We start from the raw sequence: 23,514 nt of genomic DNA on the forward strand, positions 1-23,514 counted from the left end.
TGGGATGCAGAGGGTCTTTTAGCTGCCCAAAGAACTGGTCCAGTCTGAACCACTGTGATCCCCTTCCAAACATTCTCCAGTCGCTCTGGCAATCTGACTTCCATCAGGATAGCCAGCATTCTTTATTCCTCTACCCCCAAGAAAGAATTAATACCTGGGGAAAAAAATCAAACTTAGTTTTTTTAATTTAGTTTTTAAATTTTATTTGAAAAATACAATACACAGCAGAGAATTATTTCCTCCCCTACTGCTCTTTCACAAAGGAAACTGTATGGTAAATGGAACTGAGATATTTGGCTAGGATAGATCCTGAGAAAAGAGAGGCCCAGTTAGAAGTGGAATAGACAAAGTCTGTCAAAGAAGGTTCACCTCTCTTTTAACATAAAAGATCCTTTTAGATAATCTTAGGAATCAGATAAAACATGTGCAGAATTTCTGCCATGCAAACAGAGAGTACTGAAATTTTCAGGCTGAGCAATTTATACTGACCTGGGCCCCAAGTAACTAGAATAAAAAGATGTTTTTATCAGAAAGACATGTGTTTGCCTGCTTTCACTAGACTACCTATGTACATATTTACAAATGAATATTTTCTTAAATGAGTTTTATCATTATTCTCAGTAACAGCATCATGGTTAAGGGCTCTTTGCTGACTTTTTGCCTTATGCATGTGTATCCTTTTTATCCTTCTGAATTTCCTTCATGGCAGGATCATTCACTGCACAATCTTGGGTCCATGACAAATATTACAGATGCCCTTACTCTGATCCTGGTTTAAATGTGGATTTCTGAGGAATTTATAACTCCTGCATTCAGACCAGGTTTAACCAGGTACAGAGATACATTTATATATAATACATAGCTAAGGCTTCCAACAAGAAAAATGTGACTAACTGATTCCTTGAAGACTGATGCTAGAACCAAGAGAACAGATCTCTTCAAGTCTTACTTGTAATCCTGCCTCCTAAGATATTATGATCATTCCCTCCACTTTCATTGCCAGTAAGTGAATTCCCCATCACTGTTATTGCCTAAAAAGTCTTTAATGAGGGTCAAAGGCATTCCAAGCTTTTTTTGTGTTCTAAATTTCTACCGGAACTGAATTTTCTAGAGAAGTCTGAAAGGTAGAAACGTGAATTTTCTGTTTGTTTGTTTGTTTTTCTGGCCCTTCTAAAAGTGCTTTAACTCCCACGGTGATGAAAAAGAGTAAGTAACATCTAATTTGGGAGTAATGGACAAGTCTTTGGTTATATGTATTTTCTGATTTCTGTTAAAATCACAGAGAAAATTAAAAGTTTATTTCCTTTAGCTCTATCAAGGTTGGGAAGAATCTTCTCAGTCAATTAACCACTTCTCATATAAGACAAAGCTACTCTGCATAGCTTTGAAAATCACAAAGTTATTGTTGAGCAGTACATTGAATGGTTTTCTCAGAGTCCAATTTATTTTCCTTATATTATGATTTTCATCCTTAATTCCACATGCTCAAGGGAAGTAAGGGAAGTCCCTCAGTGCCTCTCCTGAGGGGTGGGGTTAGGGCATGGGGGTGAGGGTTGCAGGACAGACATCTGATTTAGGTTTTGACTTTACAAAAGACCTCACATCTAGACTCTTGACGTTATTTTTAAATAGGATTATAAATTGGCTAGTATATTGTTGTGCTTTGAAAAGTGTTCGTTCTTAAAACACAAATGTTTAAAATACAGCATAACTTTTATAACTTTATTTTGGCATGTCTTCATTTTTTGAAGTGTAGATAGTTGCCCAGACTCCGTTGACCTCTGAAAGGCTTCAATGTGTCCAAAATGATATGGCAGCTGTTGCATATTTAAAAAGAATACTAGGGTCAGAAAATCTAAATTTAAACTTTAACTGCCTCTTACTAGTTGTGTGGAATTGGGCACATTATTTAACCTGCGTTGTCTTTATTTTTCTCATCTGTAACACTAAAGCCAAACTCTTAATGTTTACCCAGGGTTACTGTGAAGATTAAATGAACTAATAAATGAAAATGTACTTTGTAAACTATAACGTACTACACATACGCAAAGTAAAATACATTAACTACATTTCTTACTTTTATATAATTTAAACTGCGCTGTCAGGGTGTGGTTCTTTGCTATTTAAATTATCTGGAAACTTGACTAGTAAAAGAATGGAGCCTTAGATCACTCTTGAGACAATTAACAGTGGAAAAATGCTCAATAAATAGGTATCATTGCTAAGGACTTAGTCACTTTGACTCTCCTAAACACTGCCTGAATTCAAAAACTACAAGTCAACAATTAAACCACAACTGTCAGGAACAAAAATCCAAATAAATAATTTTTAATTATGATACATTACTTATTACAGTAAAAATTGGCATTTTCCCCTTCAAAAGCAGAAGCACCAGTCTTAGAATTTATAGTATGAATGGTATTTTAAGTGAAATATAGCATAATATTATGTGCAAACATTATTTTAGTACAGAACATACTTTCTAAAAGTAAAGTAATTTCACACACTGAAATCTGTTAGAATGGAAATAAGTCATGCTGAATAATGAAATAAAAACCCCCATGACTTTCAAAGTCCACTTCAAATGAAACATGGTGTGCTGCCGAATAGAAGATACATGAAAAATTAAAAAGCTTGACTAGCTCAAAATAGAGGGACTTCTTACACAAATACGACTCGCGTAGAGGTTTCTTTTCACATGGTCTCAGTGATTCTGTGAGAAACTGAAGTGAATGTTTTATTTCAGAATTAATTTTTGTTCATTGGTCATCATTTTTTATTGAACCTACTCTGTGTGAGGCTTTGTCATAGGTGCTGGGGAGACAGAGAAGAAAGACACAGTCCTGCCCTTGAGGAGCTCACAGTCTAGTGGGGGAAACAGATAAGTTGACACTGATTTTTAAATTATAAAAATGATTAGACAACTTGATAAATGTTTTTGTCATCAAACACACTTTGGGTGTTATGAATGGATGGTGAAAAGGGACGATGTCCAATGCAGTGAAAGACCATCTGCTTCAATATCATGTGACTTCTGCGAAGGCAGTGATGTGGTTCTGCAAAAAGAAAAGAATTACAAAGTCAGAGCCCTGGGAAAACTGGCTTTGTTATAATCATTAGCCTCATATAAAGCTGTAGCCCAGGTATGTTTAAACTGCAAAAGCATACAGCATTATTTAAATGAGTTGTACATATTATTACATAAATTTGGCTGCTAATTATATATTTTATTCAATATTATTAATTAACCAAATAGAGTAAAATGTTATACCTGCCTTATTCAAAATTAACACTGAAATTTGGAGAGATAAAAATGGCAATGCCAGGCATGTTAATATTCTGTTCAGTGTTAATGGAATTTTAATGCTGCATGTTGAAGTTTCAGACTAATTGCTCCCTGTGAGACAGATGGCATAGAAGGAGTGGTGAAATGTTCAGACTGAAATGGCATTTGCTAGTTGACAAAGATCTCCTTTAAACATTTCATTTTTGATGCATGAATCCAGACTACAGACTGCAATCTCTGTTGTTTACCTCAACCAGAAAATTCTTTAAGGAGGTTTTAAATTTTTTGTTGTTGTTGTTTGTTTAAGCAACTGAATTGTGTACAAAGGAACCCTGCGGAATGGCTAATATTTAAATGGTTTCAGACATGCAACAGGCCATACCATGGCTGCTGAAATACTGCAGTGGAAAATCGACATGACATAATTAATCATGCCACATATAGGTCATGTCAAGAGCTAACTTAAGTGACAGCCCCAACCACTAACAGCAGCATTATGGAAGGGTTTTACCATCAAATTACCTGTTTGGAATGTTTTTCATAGTAGCTTGGACTCTTTATAAGTCAAAGACATCATAAATAGAATTTCACATAATGAATGCACGCCATGAGATTTCTTCCATGTAACTCTTTTCAAGTTAAGGTGTTTTAAATAGCTAAAACATTTTCTGAATGTATGTGAATAAGTTAAAATTCATTTTCACTGAATTGAGGCATATTAAACACTAGAAGCATATTACTAACCACAGCTTAAGGCATTATTTTCTAGGTGTGACCCACTTAAGCCTAGAGAAAAACAATATCAGTAAGAATCGGTAGTGAGCAGAGCATGTGGACCCTTTTACTAACTGCTTGACAAGACCTTGGGTACTTTAATTTCCCATTTAAAAAAATGCATGATGAAAATATTGGCAAATTCAACAGTTCATCTCTAAGTTTTCTTGAGTTTTCCTTCCAAAAGCACAAGCATGACTTTAGGACAAAAAATGTTTGTCAGAGTTATATAATGCACTATGATTGAGTAAAAGCCATAAGAACTGTGGAAACAGTACATCATAGTTTTATTTCCAGTGGCCCCATGGGGACTTGAAATCTGTGAACAATTTGATATACAGTGTTTCAGTACAAAACTGACAGGAGTGCACTCCTCTGGACAGGACCTAGCACATAGTAATTTCTGGAAAGATGTTAAGATATAAATTGAAGATTAATCGGTCAGTGGCAAATGGAGGGCTGGGAAAGGGTGAAGACATGACAGTAAAAAGAAAGGAAAGGAGATTAAAACAAAGGAGAGGGCTTCTCTGGTGGCGCAGTGGTTGAGAGTCCACCTGCCGATGCAGGGGACACGGGTTCGTGCCCCGGTCTGGGAAGATCCCACATTCTGCGGAGCGGCTGGGCCCGTGAGCCATGGCTGCTGAGCCTGCACATCAGGAGCCTGTGCTCCGCAACGGGAGAGGCCACAACAGTGAGAGGCCCGCGTACCGCAAACACACACACACACACACACACACACACAAAACAAGGGAGAGAAAATGGATGCTGTTCCAAAGGCCACTGGCCTAGGTATCAGTGTTCCCTTAACCTAAATAATAAAGTGTCCACAAGGCTCATTAAATTTGCTGAAGATGTTCCAAAGTGAAGGGGACAGCCATCACTTTGGAAGATAGAACTGAAATGTTAAAATACCTTAATAAAGCAAAGAAAGTATCAGAAACAAATCACTGATAATCAGTGCAAGGGAGAACACAAGCAGAGTAAGAAAAACCAAGGGATAGGTACAAGCTGGAGAGAGTGACAAAGAATGTGCAATGACTGACTGCAGGGAGAGCATATAAATTATCATCTAAACCTGGACATAGTGGGGGAGAAAAGGGATGCTAATCATACATAGGAATGAGAGGCTTAAACTGGGGCTGTCCCAAATAGGGACACGAGGTCACCTTAGAAATGAGACATTGAATGGATAACTGTAAGTGTGCTATTGAGAACCAGGAAATCCTGGATTCAGTCTTGCCATTTAAAAGCACGTTTTGCGGCTTCCCTGGTGGCGCAGTGGTTGAGAGTCTGCCTGCCGATGCAGGGGACACGGGTTCGTGACCCGGTCTGGGAAGATCCCACATGCCGCGGAGCGGCTGCGCCCGTCAGCCATGTCTGCTGAGCCTGCGCGTCCGGAGCCTGTGCTCCACAACGGGAGAGGCCACAACAGTGAGAGGCCCGCGTACCGCAAAAAAATAAAAATAAATAAAATAAAAGCACGTTTTGGTGACCACTAGATCTTCCTTTCACTGCCCATAAATTCTGAAGGATATTACCCCTTTCTTTATGCTAAGTCATTACCAGGTTAAACTTCAAGGGTAAACAGTTTGTTTTCAGACTGACTCCACTTTTAGATCCCAGGGCTCTGGGGAAATGCCTGCTTTTTCCAATTAGTACCCTTTCACTTTCACATCACAATTAAGCTCTAATCTCTGAGTTGATTTTTCCTATTTGACTGGAATTAGAAGGGTTCTACTTGGGGCTAATCATTTAAAGATTGTCATTAGGTAAACAGAGGAAAATAAATAACAAAGTGACTATGCAAAAGGAAGAGAAAATAAAGGGGAAATTTAATAACAGTTTCCAAGTACATTAAAGGAGTATACAGAGAGCACAGGGGCCATCTGTTTATTAATTTCACTAAGAGCAAATAAACCCACACCACAGACTGAAAGGGATGGACCTTATATCTCAGTATGCTTTAAGAAATAAGATGAATTCTCGTCTAGCACAGGAGAAGTTTTTCCCTGAAAGAATCTAGAGAAAGGGCAAACTAATTACTTAAAGTCCTTACCATCTATAAGACTCTATGATTCTATATTATAACAATTACATGCATGTAAATGCATGATTTGAAATATTCAAATGGTATAATTCCTATGCAGGAAGCTATGACATTGCTCACTTCATCAGCATTTTTCTCAGTAATATTTAAAAAAACAGAATTGCACTTAATATTTTCAGATCACCTGTCTTAAGGAATGGACTCCTTATGAGGCAAACTAGGTGACAAGGATTTTCCCCTTTTAATCGAGCTGAATTCTTAATATGCAATACTAAATCTTATTAGTAGATGATAGTGCAAACACTCAGCAGGCAAACCAAAAACTCATGCATAGAAGCTTAATTCAGAGTCACAAGAAGAAAGTGGTCATATAAATCATCAGTGCAATTATACATACAGAAGATTAGAGTGGAGATAACAAAGCTTGTGTCCAAAGAGTTGAAGATTAGAATATGCTACATCCATTAGAAAGTGTTCATTCAAGTCCACAGCAAATCAGTGAGCAAAATACTGAATCCAGTACTTGAGTGCAGAGGTCCCATGGAAAAACAAGCGCTTGTTTCTGAAAAGTAGTTTTGGATTCTTAAATTTGATAAACTCTAAGTCTCTAGCATATCAATTTTTGAAGCCTTAAGTTCTATGTGAAAATTTCTGTTTTCCTATTTATTCTATACCCCCAGTTGTATAAATTATGCTTTGGAATTTTAAAAAGTTACTTAAAACAAAATTGTCATTTACTTATGACATGAAAATTTGGTGATGACTTGCCACCTGACAAGATCTGCCACTCGCCATTTCTCTTTGAGAAAACAGAGATGCAAAATGAGTACCTCAGGTAAGAAAACAAAAAATAGTCCCTACTATTAAGGGCTATTTCATTGAAGAACGCTAATTTCCCATTAATGAGTGAAAAAAATCAGTGAAAAAACAAAATATATTTGAATAAATATATACAAAATTTTATATTGAATAAAAGTAACAATAACAACCCAAACAATCTAGTATCTAGATCCCTTTTCGTTGTAATGGAAACCTGCACAAAAGGACACGGTTTCTGTATTTGGCTTAGCTTTGCAACCAATTCCAACACCAGTGCGCTCTAGCGCACATACGTTTATTGCCTTAATTGAAGGTGTTCACAGTGGCTGATTCCCATTATCCAGCTGAAGAGCCTTGCAAGACAGCCTTTAAAGGACCTTCCCTGTGAATTTTCTTCTTGACCACTCTCAATAGGTTGGATTTGGGACACCTACAAAATGTGTTTTATATATTATTTCAGTGTTTATTTAAATACTGACTGACTTACTTGGATAAAGTGCTAGTCTATTTAAAGTTCTACGCTGTTATATTGCTGGACCAAATGCTGAGGTTAAATGTTGTTCCAGTTTCCTTCTTTCTGGATGATTATAAAGAGCTTTTGTTTTTTAACAGGAGGTTATCAGCAATCAGCTTTTATGCTAAACTTAAGCATAAAATGGGATCTGTGCATATGATGGCTAACTCAATGATTTGTGTACTCAGCTCTATTGGTAAGGAAGCTGGGTGGCACAGTGGACTCTGCAGTCAGGTAGTGTGAATGCCAAGTGTTTGAAGGCGGGCTCCGTACCAACTGAAATTTTCACAAGCAATTTAACCTTTCAGAGACTTAGCTTTCTCATTTGTGAAATGGAAATAATAATACCTATTCGAATAGATTTTTATTAAGATTAAATGAGATGATATGAACAAAGGTCCTTGTCTCTACTCAAACATATCATTATATCGATAGTTGTCTGTAAAAGCCAGAGAAACAAGATAAAAAAGTAAAAGAAAAGAAAGAAAAAGAGAGAGAATGAAGTCAAGAAGATTTTTATAATTGGTTGGAATTTCACAATGTTATAGTCTACAATTCTAATATCCAAACAAACTTTAAAACCCAAATGTTTCTGGTAAAATTGGTGCAAATTCATTTGGTGGTAAAAAACAAACCTGAATAGCTGTGAGGCAATTTGTACTCTGTTATGCTGTGGAAATATCCATCTTTGATTACAAAGTGATGCCCAAGATCCTGCTTGTGTAACAGAATACACAGTACTTTTCCCTAAAATATAAAATATTTTAATCCTGAAAAACACCTAGCACTAATGATTTAGGATAAGGAATCATGGTCCTATAATAATCAACAATTATTACAGACACAACCTACATTTTATCAGGGGAAGGCGGATGGATGTCATACTCCCAAATATTGGCTATCTTTATTTTGCATTTGCTTCCTTCCTTCCTTCACTGTGTCTCTTGATGAAGGCAAAATGGGTAGGAGAAGAGAGAAGGAAGAAAAGCAGTAGCATATGAAGTGTGTGCTCTTAGACTCTACTTTGTCACATTGTTTTCCTCCTGGTAGGTTGTGAACTTGGTGAGTATTTTAGAAAAGAGAAATGATGTTAGGTCCATATTAGAAGAAATTATTAGAGAACTTCAAACTTGAGACTACGAAACATTGTAAAGTTCATCTAAGCAATTTCTTGTTTTAAAAAGTTGGGGATGTGAAGACATAAAAGATAAATGTGATAGAACAAGAGTTCTCTCAGGAAAGATGACTTTTGGGGAACTATTTCTTTTTTTTATAGTGGTTCTGTTTCAATTCAGAGTTTTATATTAGTTCAGAGTTTTGTTTCTTCGCAGGAATTTCCTTTTACACCAGTTTGAGAACCACTGCCAAAAGGTACAGAAAAGTGATTAGTTAGCAATGTGAGCACTGCCAGGTATATACAATCAATTCTTAAAATATTATGTATCTGGTAAAAAGAGCATTGCCTAAAAAAGCAGTAATCCTGAATGGTTCTCCAAAAAAAAAAAAAAAAAAAAAAAAAATCTCTGTGTTTAAATACTTCTGGGAACAGCTGCACATTATTTCCTTTGCTTAGAACTTCATGGGGCATAAGGTATTGAGAAGATGTGTAATAAACTCTTGGGTTTCACTGTAACTCAGTGTTTCCCAATGCACCGACATGAAACTCCATGTAAGTCTATTAATACTAATGTGTTTATGGTCCTTAGTGGATGTGGGTATCCCTGGACTCTATCTAAAGTTTCTTAACTTCCCTAACTCTAATGACCTGTCTAACATACATTTAGCCCATATTCACAACTATGTTCTCAACCATCAACTCAATGTACCTCCTGGCCTACCTCCCTCATACTACAAAGTTTCTTTGGCCATTTTAGAAATTTCCCAACCAATAATTGTGCATCTGCTCCAGCTCATCTTGCTTCTTTTCAATTCTATTTCTATTACATTCATTCTGGACCCCATTTGAACTCTCTTTAATGGCATCCTCAAGTCTCTTGCCCCAGTGCTCTTACCTCACTTGCCAAATAAAACCTTGGTGCAAGCTGGTTCCTCTATCTGGAATATTTTTCTCTCCTTCTCCCATGGCCACCAGTCCTTCAGATCTCTACTTAGAGGATGTTGTAAGCATCGCTAAGTTTGGATGGGTCCCCGTTTATGTGCTCCTTTAGCATAGCTATCATCACCCTGTTCTGAATTTGCTTATAAAATTATTTATAAAATCTATAAAAGTACAGACTCATGAGACTGTAAACTCATGAGTCCTGGGAAAGGTACCATAGTGCTGCTTATTTGATATTTGTTACATGTTTCATATATTACAAACCTAGTAACAAATAAAATTTTACTATACATAACAAATGATGGTAAAAAATGTAACTCACCCATAAATTGTACCCATGCCTTCTTTTACACTAGTATTTTAATCTAACTAATGGCTTCTTATTTAATTTCTCTTTAACTTTTTAAAACACATTATATCTGCTAAATAAGCAGCCCAATGCTACTTGACAGAGAAGAATCAGAGGATGTGGGTAATGAATCAAGTGCATGATAAGTTCTTGTATAACCAGGAGCTGATTAGAACTCTTTATTTAAAAACTTGCCTATTTTCAGAAAAAGGTACCAGTCAATAAAAATCTGGATGAGCTACATCAAGAGTAATTTCAGAACCATTCAAACCCATAAGGGCCATTAGGCATGACACAGATACTTCAGAAAAATTTTGTAAAGGTAAACATATTGAATATATTTACCATACAAACCAACAATCCCATTCCTAGGTATTTATCCAAGAAATTGAAAAATATACATTTTCACAAAAACCTGTGCATGAATTTTTATATCAGCTTTATTCATAATTGGGAAAAACTGGAAACAGCCCAAATATCCTTCAATTGGTAAATGGATTTTAAAAAATGGTGGTACATCCTATACAACAGAATACCACTCAGCAATAAAAAAGGAAAAAAAGAAAACAGGTAACAACATGAATGAATTTCAAATGCATTATGCAAGGTGAAAGAAGACTCAAAAGGCTACATACTATATGAATCCATTTATATGACATCCTGGAAAAGGTAAAACTATAGGAACAGAAAAAAGATAGTGGTTGCCAGGGGTTGGGAGCTAAAGGAGGGGTTGGCTACCATTTTAGGATGATAGAAATGTTCTATAACTTGATTGTGGTTATGATTACATGATGCTAGGCATTTGTCAAAACTCATAAAACTATATGCTAAAAAGGGAATTTTATAGGATGTAAATTATGCCTTTAATAAACCCCAATTAAAAAAAGGAGTACCATTAAGCCACTCTATGAATTAAGTCTAAGGGCCAAGTGATGACTAGAATTTGATTTGTCAGTTATTGAACTATTGTTTCAATATTTGTTTCAGTCACAAAAAGGGAAATACAAAATAAATGTATGGGAAGGTATTCAAAAGATGCAAATTAAAATGAGGTACTTCATTTATTTTTGACCTATAAGATTGGTGAAGATTTTTAAGAACAATATTCTCCATTCTTGGTTTGATGTGAATCAAACCAAAAACCTTAAAGAGTACTCATCCTCTTTTTTTCCAGCATTTCCACTTCTATAAATGTATCTTAAATAAGTTATTAATTGAACTTACAAATATATCTATTTTAGAGATTTTTACCCTAGTATTGTTTATAATTGTGGAAAATTGGAAGTGGAAGCAATCCTCTGCCTAACAAAGGTAATGATTAATTTATATGGATTAAAGCTTTTCAATGTAATTCTATATTGTAATTCTATGTGTACAGCACAGTGATTATGATCTGGAGCTCTGCAGTGATAAACATGGAATATAAATTAAAAATGGAAAAAACAGTTCTGTATTCCAATTTCAGAATGCAGGTTATGTGACCCTGGGCAAATTACTTAACCTCTTTAAGTCTCCTCTGTAAAATCGGAATAACAAGCTACACTCAAATGATTTCTGTAAAAACTAAAATGGCATTTTATGTGTGATGTTCTTTGCATAATTCTGGACACATATTAGGTTCTCACTGAAGATTAGCTTTTACAGTTATGCTTGATATGATGATATATTCATTGAGCTGTGAGCATACTCATGATATACTGTTACATGGGCAAAAGCTGGCTACAGAAGGGAGCATCCAGGGCGGTCCTGTACCACACACAAACTCAGACACATACTCATGGGGTCTCAAAGGCTATTTTAAGAAAATATGTCCAGTGATTACTGTGGTAGGATATGAATATTTCCTATTCATTACTGTTTTGCTTACCCAGATTTTCAAATTTTAAATAATGTACATAAGTTACTTGTTGCTCCTTTAACAGAAACGACAAACAACAAAAACTAAATGTGGTTGTTTCATAAGACTGGGAATGGGGTCATTGTTTATTTTCCTAGTTTTAGTCAAATAAAACTGTATTTTCTCTACCAAAAATGTTCATAGTGTCATGGTGCTCTGGACTGATTTTGAAGGCTGCCATAGCTTCAAAAGAGTCTCTAGGACAGTCTACCAAAAGGGAACCAATCTGAGAGAAGAGGGGGATGAATGGGTGGAAGAAGTTTTCCATGTGTAACTAACGATGTGTGCACTGAGAATGATTTTTTTAATCCGTCATTGTCTTATTCTGTCCTTAACTAATGACTGCACGAATCATATAATTTAAAAATGCAGTCATCAACTCTATATTTATTCATAAAATGAGATGAGAGAGCTTGTTTATATTCAAAAGTAATGTACTGAAAAGACGCTTTTATAAAAGGCCTACTAGATACGACTGAACAAAAAAATCTGGCTTTTATTCTTTGTATAGTATATTATGATTTATAAATAGTGTGGAGAAATAAATAATGAATATATGTAAGTACAAATAGGAAAAATGACATATGGCAAAGTAATATCAGTATATGTTAATTTTTCTAACCTAAAACGTTGATGCCTGGTTGGAATTTTTAAGCTTCCATTTTCAATTGCCTTTTTTAAGCAATATTAAATTTAACAAATGAGAACAGAGTACGGCATGTAAACATTGATTCACTTCAAATATTTTTCATAAGTGCTCAAAGCTTAGATTGAGAAAAAAGGCCTAAAATATAAAGATATTTTGTTCCACTAACTATTCCAATATCTGATCACTAATACAGTTGTTTTGACAGGTCCTATGTAACATTTACATTACAGTTCAGCAGCTCTGTTAAACAAAGATTTGCATTATAGAAAAGTAACTGAATCTTAAATAGATTGCCATTGTTATTCAAGCACAACATTTTGAAACCTCAAAAGAATTTATCACAGAGAGCACCGTAACGTATAATCATATTTGTCTTGGCAAGAAACCACAGGATTGTTTTGCTGTTGCTATGACACTAATGTATGCAACATTTTATACTATAAGATTTTCTGCCACATGTGCTATGTATGACATAGACGATCTGTATAAATTTTTAAATCCGTGAAACATATCTATAAGGGTATCCTATCCTGCAATAAAATGAAAATCCTATTAAGGGAATCATTATTGTTACAGGAGGGAACTAACTTGTGTTAAGCACCTACCACGTGCCAAGAAGTTCATTTGGGATCTGTTAATCCCAATAATCACTCCATAAGGAAAACATTATTATATCAATCTTTTTGGAAAAGGAGAAGAGGAATAATTTGTCTAACCCCACCTAGTTCTAATGTAGACAAACCAAGCTTCAGACTCAGGACTGCCAGCTGCAGAAGCTTGTCTCTCCAACCTCCACCCCACCCCCACTCTGCCTAAATTTCAGCTCAGGCTTCACCTTGATTTCTGTGATTTTATAATCTGCAAAACAGTCAATGTAAATGTTAATGCATGGGCTTTCCTGGGTCACCGTGAATTCCCTTAGAATTTTCCTATCCATATAGTTTTCCTTCGCAGTTGCCATGGGAATTAAACAAACCATGGTAATTTCTATCTGTATTAGTACACACTCCTTATGCCATTTCTAGATTTTTCGAACTGCCATCACTGGTTACCACTTTCACTCAGGTGATGCTTCTGTTAATCAGGAAGTGCTTTCATACAACGAAGCTTCTTGAGTAGTACAGGTTAGTGAAAAGTCCCTGACCCGATGTACAAAGCTGTCATCTTGTAAATTATTCCTAGCATTACCTTCCCTTCCTTGTTGTTGGCAAGAGGGAATTACCTTTGGTTTAAATGATTAGGTCACATAAACCTAAGAAAAAATGCTTAGGCTTAGATGGAAAAAAAATATTTTTTCTCAAAAAGCATTGCCTATACCTGGCCCTATCCACTAAGTGAGTTCTCAAAGTGATCTCCAATGAGCCAGCCATAAGTGGCTACAGTGGCCTGTTCTATTTGCCTTAATAAAACTATGTAGATTATCAACTCCTCTCAGATTTATTGGAAATATTCCATTTTCTATCAAATCCCATCTATCCTTACATTTATTTTTAAATATTTTTGTTCCCTTGCTAGATAGTGAGTGTCCCTTTCTTTAGATTTGCTGTTTGGTACCAGTTAAAATTGATAATGCATAAGCACACATCATGTGTATGTGCTTACCTATGCAAATCTGAACAGCAGCATTCTGCCTTAGAGAGAGAACAAGCAGAGGGCAAGAGGGAAAAAACAAAAGCACTTAGTGTTTTGTTTCTGGGATGAATGCAGCTTGACCCAGGAGGATCCCTGGAAGGAAGGAAGTCCAGGTGCTCCTTTTCTGTTAGTTATGGCCAAGAGAAATGTCTGAAGAGAGGACAGGAAAACTCCATAGATGAAAGGTCAGCAGGTTTCTTGAGGTGGGTAGGGTGGAGGGATAGTTTTCTTAGTGACACCCGGGTCAGCAGTCAGCCCTTTTTCACTGTAAAGTACTGGTATGGTTAGATAACCCCTGCATATAGACCGAATGCTTGTGTGCCCCCAAATTCATATGTTGAAACCTAATCCCCAACATGATATCAGGAAATGGGGCTTTTGGGAGGTGATTAGCTCATAAGGGCAGAGTCTTTTATGAATGGGATAAGTACTCTTATAAAGACCCTAGAGAACTCCCTCACCCCTGCTGCCATGTGAAGACACAGGGAGAAGATGGCCATCTATGAACCAGGAAGTGAGCCCTCACCAGAGACTGAATCTGCCAGTGCCTTAATCTTAGACATCCTAGCCTCCAGGATGGCGAGAAATAAATTTCTGTTATTTATAAGCCACCAGTCTACAGTATTTTGTTATAGCAGCCTGAATGGAGTAATACAACTCTTCTGATCAGAATCAGCACCCGACCAAGAGAGACTTTGCCAAATGATGCTGGTCAGTCAATATGGCATAACATGGCTGTATTGAGGTCTAGTCCATGTAATCTTTATCATTTATCTGGATTTTTACAACAGCCTCTCAGATTGGTTTTTGTTTGATTTTGTTTTGCTGCAGTGTTGCTCTCCTTCAATTTATTCTCCATTCTGAACACGCCACTTCCTTCCTTACACTCCTTCATGGCTCCCCTTTGCTTACAGGGTAAGAACCAACTTCCCAGTGTTGCATAAAAGACCCTTCACAAATTTTCATCAAACATGACAGAGAGTACTTTTCCATATACTTCTTTTTCATTTGCATTTGATCTCTAATGATGTGCTTATTCATGAACTTTGCCCAGTTTTCAGTTAGGATGTTTTATATATTACAGACATTAACCCATTGGCAAGTGTGTAGTTTACATCTTACACTTCATCATTGGCCTTTTTAAACTGTTTAAACTACTCTTGATAAATTTTATTTTAAAAAATGCTTGAACCTAAATTTTTCTAGTCAGTAACGCAAGAATGAAGCAGTAATATTGAGTTCCTCCTTTATAAAATCTACAAATTATCATACTTTGACAATTTTATTAGCATTATCTAAGATTTGTCTCATTTTGTCATTGCTGTATTAATTTATTTTGTTATAGATCTTCTCTCTAAATGAATTTTATAATTTTGCCCTGTTTCTGTCACTGCATTTACCACAGTCAATTCTAATTAAGTCTATATTTAAATGGTTTCCATTTTTCCTGCCAACTCATTCATAATATGACTTTTCAATTTGAGAGCTCTAGTTATTGGTGTTTTGCTCAGTTAACTGGTAAATATCTTCTGGTACGAGCAAGTATCTTCTTTCATGAGTAATATAGTTCCTGAATTCTTACGCACGTGGTGCTTTATGATTATCTTAACACTTAAATGACCTTTTGGGTGGGAATAGAATTCGTATGTCACCACCTTTTTCATGGAAACTCGGAAGACATTACTCCATTTTATTCTGGCATCTAATCCTATAGAGGGAGAAGTCTGAGGCTAACATGCTGTTAGTCTTGGGTGGTGTATTAGTTTTGTGTGTATTAGTTTTCAGTAGGCACACTGTATTTTAACCTCAAAAGCTCAGTTGGCTTCCAACAACAAATGTGTGTATATACCTCCTCATACTACATGTTGGTGGTCAGGTTCTACGGATCTGCCCCAAGCTACAGGTTGGGTGTTGGTCTGCTTCCCATGACTTCCCATTCTGGGACTCAGGCTGTCAGAACAGCCCGTATCTGGAACACAGCCTTCTCCTGGAAGAAGGCTCAAGAGCAACAGGGTGGGCAGAAGCTCATGATGGTTCTACAAGTTTCTGGTTGATGGGTTATCTATCAGGTTCACTCACATGTTATTGATCAAGTCCAAAATAACTGGAGCAGGAAGGATACTCTGCGTATAGAAGAGGGTAGTTAATAATTGGGAACAACAATACCATCTACCACAATATTTATAGAATTCTTTCTTCAGTATTGAAATTTGAAAATTTCACTGAGAAATATCTAAATTCTGGTATATATTTTAATTTTCCCTTGTATCCTGTTAACCCTTGGAGCCTAAAGATTCAGATATTTATTTGGAAGGAAAATTTACTTATAGTATTTCTCTGAATATTGCTATAGCTTCATTTGTCCTCTTCTTTAGCATCTACAGTGATTCACATGTTACATTTCTGTGGTATATCCTTCATATCTATTATTTTTACTCAGATCAATTTTATTCTCTTGTTCTTGTACTACGAATTCTGAAACCTGTCCTTAACATAACTGATTTCACTTTCTCCATTGTGGATTTTGTTCTTTATGGTTTCTAGTATTGGTTTTAATCTTGCCATGACATTCTTTTCTTACATTAGTTTCCTAATTGTTCCAGCTATCTTTCATCTCTCATTTCACATATTTTCTTTAATTTCCTTGACAGTAGAAAGCAGATATTATCTACAATGAATTTAATTATCTTGTAATCTTTTTTTCCCTCAAAAACGTATTCTATCTCTTAAAATATGTCTCTCTTCTGTGTCAAGAAATCGTTTTAAAGGATTTAAGTAATTGTCCTGATTATTTATACTTGAATCAGAATAGATTTAGCTCAGTTTATCTTCCTAAACTGAGTGGGAGAAGATTCAAAGACCCCTGAACTGTTTTCTTGAATAGTCAGGGAATCCTTCACCTAGATCTTGAGCTGAAGAGCTGGTGAATGTAGTTTTATAATATCATTTTGATGATTTACCAGCCTGACAGGAGTGGGAGAAGAAGCTGAGGCCATGGACATTTCCAGGAAGGTCACTTTATTTCTCTATGAAACTATATAGAAGCTATAATGAAACTATTGCTATGTCTGCTGAAATATCAGGACTGCTATTCTGTTCAGCTTAAACGCTACTACAGGAAGATGGCATAGTCCTTGGAGGCAGCTTATTTATTTTTTTACCCATTTTATGGTACCCATTCAGTTCAGGAAAGGGTTCTTTCATCTGGCACGTGCCCATATTAATGAGAAGCCTGATCAGAGGAAAGCTTCTTGCCTGAAGGCTTTCTTTTGGTGTGTACTTGCCTATCTGCTAACCCTGCTTCAACATGGTGTTGGTCCAAGGTGCTGAATTGTGCTCTAAATAAGTCTTCTCATTCTCTTAAAGGTCTTTCTTATCTCTTGTCCTCACTCTGAAATTTTGGAGCTATTACTGGGATCGTACAGGATTTTAGCCACTTCTGCAACATTGAACTTCTTTACTGGCAAAGAAAAATTTCAATTGTCCTTTGGTGACATCCATCAAACTGGAACTATTTATACTATATCTAGTAGAAATGCCTATAATTTTACTCTATCTTGTTTTCTCTCTGTGACACAGCTATTAAGATATTAACTCCTACTTTGCCCTTGCTAATATAGGAGAGTAAAGCTAATGAATATGTAAATGTTTCCATCTTCATTTCCTAGAAGGAGAGGCAGACTTTTGGTTTTTGGCCTCCTGAGAGTAATTAATGGTGTCTTTGTGTTTTTGGAGACCTCCTGAAGCCAGCACCCCTGAAGATTCTGTTTGGGATGCATGGGCCCTTGAAGGCAGGAGCCAGAAAAGGATAAGTTTGAAGGGGAGGAGTGGTGTGACTTGGCTCCCTGAGGCCTTTGGTCGGTGGGATTTTGTGGCTCCTGAAAATGAGAGGCACCTACACACAGCTCGTGTCAGGGCCCCAGGACAGATAGGACCTGAAATGGAGATGACTGCAGGTGTGCCAAGGACAGCTGGACCCTGGGCGTGATGCATAAAGGCATGCGAGCTACAACCAATTTGGCAGAGAAAAATAAACCAAACACTCTCAAAAGGTTTGTGGGAGTCATAAGGAAGGGACACAGGAATTTAAATTATTCCAGGGAAATTTTTCCAAGGGACTTTGCTCAATCAGAACATATCAACAGTCAATACAAGGAAGCATAACCAAAACCTCCTCAGAGAGCAGCTGAAGAAAACTGAATAATTTTAAAACACTGTAATTATTTTAGTTACACAATTTTTCATGAATATAGCCTCATTACAGGAAGATAAAGAGAAAATGAGAGAGAAAAGGAAGAAAGGAAGGAAGGAAGGAAGGGAGGGAGGGAGGGAGAGGAGGAAAGGGAGGAAGACAGAGACAGGAGAGAGAGAATCAGGTCCACTATGTCAGTTGCTCTCAGACTGGTGTCTATGGGTACCCTGCCCCCTTCTCTCTCTCATCTATATGCTCTTTTCTTTCCTACTAGAGATAAATATCTTGTGTGATGTTTTGCACAACTGGCTTCATCATACACAGACACATTTTATACATATCAACTTACAAAAATTTTACAACATACTAGAAAACTTTCCACATCTTGATTTACCTCATCCATTTTAACTGTGGAATAGTAATAATAATTATAATTCGTAATGATTAAGGGCTTCAGAGGTGCCAGACACTGCCCTAAAATGCTTGACTATTATCTTATTGAACTCTTACGACTATCATTCTATGAATCATTCTATGAAGGAGAAAACTGAGTCACAGAGCATTTAGGTAAGCTGCCCAAGATCAAAATTGTCCATAACTGTCAGCTAGTCTACCTCTAGAAACTGTAAGCAGAAGTACCACACTATAATGTACTGGATCCCATTGTAGGAATGTATCACAACTGATTTAATAATTCACTACAGATATACATTTAGATCTTTCATGATTTGATATTACAAACGGCTGTAATAAAGTTACTGGTAACTTAAATAAGTGGGCATTGAGATATGATGGGCTACTTTCCACAGATGATTAATTCTTTTCATAAAACCAAATGTAATGAATGTTCAGATTTATTTAGCTTTCAGAAAAATCATGACTTTTCCTCAAACTGTGGTAATTAACTATATGACAAACTCCCTATAATTAAGGGGTAAATTGCTGGCATTTTATAAGCAAGAACGTTTGCATGCTGTAATTACTCTGTAGTGTACCATCTATCAAACATGTACTTTGAACATGAGGTTATATAAGTACATAATTTCCAAAAGAAACCCTTTGCCTTCTCCATGTAAAACTGACAACCAGAAAATGATATTTGGCATAATAATGCTAAAACACTAGGCCATGCCTGTGGACCACACTTTAACACTGGGCCTCCTTTCTCTCCTCAGAGGGCCAGCTTTAAGGATTTAATGTCATTCTCCAACTATCGGTTATTAAGATCAACTTACTGGGGAGCGATTTGCATTCACTTGTTTCCCACTGTGAACTATGATGAAAAGCAATATATTTACTCCAAACATTCCTTATCACAGAAAGAAGAGAAAGCTACTATGGGCTTCCCTGAAGTGATGGTCTTCTTCCCTTTCTGGCTGATGAGCTCAAATACATGTCCTCTCACCCACAGAGCTCCTGGCGGAAACTCCTGAGACCCATGCTCTTCCTGTGGTCTATGTGAGTGAGGGCAGCAGACCACAAACTGCGCAGACAGCGTTCTGCCTTGCAGACAGGGATGGAGAGAGCGGAGAGGGAAGTTGGAGCTCAGCGGGGTGAGCGTAAATGTGCTAGTTGTGTGAAGGGGAGAATCAAATTAGATTCCAATCATCTTTATTGCCTAACTACTGCAGTGAAGACAAGGCACATGAATTTGTCATAAACAAAAATATTAATGAAAGAAAGAAGTTAATAAACACAGATCTCTTGCAATCTATGGATTCTAATAGAATATTTTTGCTTTTACCATCTAACATCTTAAAAGTCACTATAAATAAAAATGAATTTGCATAAAATCAAGAACAGAAATATTTTAATAACTTAATATACATAATGATGTAATGGTATATAAGAATATCTGGCAATGCTAGTAGACCACTAAAGAACCGTTATGCAAATAAATATGTTAAAAAGCAGAAGACTGTGATTTTTGTTCAAGTTAATATATTGAGAGCTATATAAAATAAAAACTCTATTTTTTACCCTGACCATTTTCTTCAAAGTATGTTTAAGATCTCTTCCTAAATTCTACTGTTTTCTATATTTAATTTAAAATTAAACAAGATTGAATTTTATATGTATTATTCACTTATATATTTTATCACATAGGCATGTGTCTTGGATTACTATGTTGTATAATTTTTCTTTGCTGTTTATCAGTGATATGGACATTTGCAAACTGCTTAACTACTTGGAAGTTCAGTTTTCTTAACTGTATAATGAGGAAATTTATTATAAGAGGGCATCAACTAAACCACTGTAGAAAAAAGATGAAAACAATCCAATGACTCAAAGAGAAAAGAAATTTATTTGTTTTTCAGAACCATCTAGGGTATGTATGTGGACTGCTCCATGAGCTCATCCAGAACCTACGCTGTCAAGGAGAGGAGGTTGTCTTTAAAACTTAAAGACTATTCCAGTCATTTACCTTTTCCATTTGGCGAGAAGGAGTACAGAATGTCCAGGACAAGAGTTTTCAAAGAGATGACCCAGAGGTTGTTGCACCTACCCTTCTGCTCACATTGTATTGGTCTAAACTTGTTTGCATGGTCACACCTAACTGCAAGGGAAGCTGGAAAAAAGACTACAGCTGGGCAGCTGTGAGTGTAGCTAAAATTGGAGTGGGAAATTTCAGTAACTAAAAGGAAGAAGGGGAGAAGGAATACTGGTCAACTATTAGCAGTCTTTGCCACTAATAATACTCAGCTTTAAAAATTGTTGTAAAGAACAAAATTCTACTTGTAGAGCACAGAAGTGTTTTTGTGGAAGCAATCAGCATAGTATTTGACACATTCTGAATGATCACTAAATGCCCATTGCTATTTTATTACCATCATCATCATCATCATCATCATCTAGTGTCTCTATCCTCATCTAAATGCTTGAATTCCTTCCGCAGTATCATGGATAAGTGATTATTTAGCTATTCTTGAATCCCTATAGTAAAAAGAAATTTCATTGCTTTTAAGGCGGGAATTCCACTTTCAGAAAGTTGTTACTACTTACCAGACATTATTTATCTTTCTACACTTTCATTTCTTTCATCCTAATTGTGATCTCTGAGGCCCCACAGAACAAATCGCATCCCTCTGCCATACAGCAGTACTTCAGATATTTATTGGAAGATATTGCTTCTTTCTTGAGTTTTCTCTTCCTATAAACTAACCATTTTTGTTCCTTCCATGATTTTGAGTCCACTCACCATCTTAGACACATCTATTTGCTCACTTAACAAATATTTATTGTCAACTTTTCTATTTTATCAATATTCACCTTTAAACCATGTTGCCAAGGGCAGTACACAGTACACCAAGTTGGTCTGAGCAAAGCAAACCGTCAAACCCCTCATTCAGGATATCATTTTCTCTAAGTGGGACTTAAAACCATATTAACTTCTGGAAGACATATCATGCTGTTGACCCAAGTTGAATGGTAGACTTCTATACTCTCTGAGCCTTTTTCATTTGTGCACTTAACCTAGACATACCCTACCCTACAGGACCTTTTTTAGAAAGTCCAAATACAAAACACTTCCTTTATCTCTAGTTAATTGTTAGTTGTATCTTTGTTGTACTCTTCCAAGAATTTTTATTCTTTCATCCAATGTATTAATTATCCCTCACAGACTCAGACCATCTAAACCGCCAATTAGCATGTAACTGAACTCTTCATTTAAGATATTGATCAAAATCTGGACATGGACAGGGCTGAGGAGAAGCAATTAGTAACCCTCTGAGCAGTCATTTAGAGTCTCAAGAAAAGTTATTGTTATCTACCTGCTTCTCTGTTCATTGCTATGCCCAATGAGGCCTTGACCTGCCATTCAAAGTGCTACCTAGTCAGGCTCCCTTCAGCCCAAGCTGACCCCCAGTTCCCCCCCCTGAGCAGGAGAGCATGACTGGTGATTCCCTGCTGCCAGAACTTTATACACTGAGGTTCAACAAATATTTACCGAGTCCTGATTATGTGCCAGTTGTTACACTAAGCAGTTTCTCATATAAGTGAGACGAAGAAGAAATGGAATATATGCTATGAAAAACTGCTTATATTCTCAAGTAAAACTATCTTATTATTTTGCCCATGTGTGGGACCACTGTATAACATTCCTATCTTGAAGCTATGGCAACTTACAGAACGCATCCCATGTACAGACTCAGCATTTAGCGTGAGGGATTTGAAGAAATATTTTCCACGTGATATGCATTTTTCTAAGATGCTGTATTCAGTGACTAAAGTCTTGCTAAATACCACATTAGACTCTGAGCTTATTTTAGTAAATCAAAAGTGACTGGGTAGGAACTCTCAAGAGTAATTATTCATTTGCTCTAACAATCACATTTAGAATTTAAATTATGAATCACCTGTACAGATGTTACCTTTTCCAAAGGACTTTCTACTCGAGGAATGCTGATCATTGGCATCTGTGCCAGATTATCTGTGTGTATATGCTCATTTTCTGGTTGTCTTCCTTTGAAATTATTTACCACACACACGACCTAAAATTTTGGGGAAAAATACAGTTAAAGCAAAGCCATGCTCCTTATAACTATGACCCTTGTGGATAGCCTGATAAATCTAATCACAGTAATAAAGTATTGGAATTACTTAAATATTACATGTCTATACCTTTACATCCAGATTTATTCTGTGTAAATTTTAATGGTTAATCCAGTGCAAGCATGTTCAAGAACATTCATCAATTAATATGTAGCTCAGTTAATAATGAAAATTTTATTATTCCAAATTTTTCATTAAATTAGCTTATAGTCAATGCTCAAATCAATCCAAAAATAAGATCATAACCCTATAAAAATTCATAGCAAGCTAACCTTTCCTTATTGTGGTTAAAAATTCATAGCAAGCTAACCTTTCCTATTGTGGCTAATAAATGCTAATTATTTCCCATTGCTTTAAGATCATTACATTCAAAATAAACCTTCTACAATTGGCACTTTCTAATTTAGTAGCATCCTTTAATTAACCTAATTTATTGTCTATTATTGTATCCCACATATATTTGGCATTTCGACAATAGCTTACTACTGCTACCACTGAAATAGAAGAACTTCTACATAAAGGAAACTGGCCCTTGTTTCAATTATCCCACTTATATCCCACTTATATCCCATAAGTGACAGAATTTGAATTAAACCAGAAGTTCTCATATTCTAGTGTGCATAAAATAAAGTTCTGGCACTTTTAAAAATGCACATTCCGAAGCCCTCTCCTAAAAATTCTGATTTCACAGATGAAGGATAAGGCCTAGGAGTTGCCACTTTTAAAAGGCATTCCTGGTCTT

The 23,514-nt window shown here is 36.2% G+C and overlaps 1 protein-coding gene across 1 annotated transcript in view; it reads right to left on the reverse strand.

Moving 5' to 3' along the window:
* Window positions 1-2,285: 2,285 nt before the first annotated feature.
* PLPPR5 (phospholipid phosphatase related 5) overlaps window positions 2,286-23,514 on the reverse strand; it is a 127,890-nt gene continuing 106,661 nt past the window's right edge. Inside the window, exons 5-6 of the mRNA XM_027114441.1 lie at window positions 22,577-22,711; window positions 2,286-3,056 (exon numbers count right to left, since the gene is read on the reverse strand). Coding sequence (XP_026970242.1) covers window positions 3,024-3,056; window positions 22,577-22,711 — 168 coding nt within the window. The 3' untranslated portion in view covers window positions 2,286-3,023. The remainder of the gene's footprint in view (window positions 3,057-22,576; window positions 22,712-23,514) is intronic.

The sequence above is a fragment of the Aethalodelphis obliquidens genome, unplaced genomic scaffold (genome assembly GCF_003676395.1).
Source record: "Aethalodelphis obliquidens isolate GAN/ISIS:26980383/991018 unplaced genomic scaffold, ASM367639v1 scaffold13, whole genome shotgun sequence".
In the NCBI taxonomy this organism is placed as follows: Eukaryota; Metazoa; Chordata; class Mammalia; order Artiodactyla; family Delphinidae; genus Aethalodelphis; species Aethalodelphis obliquidens.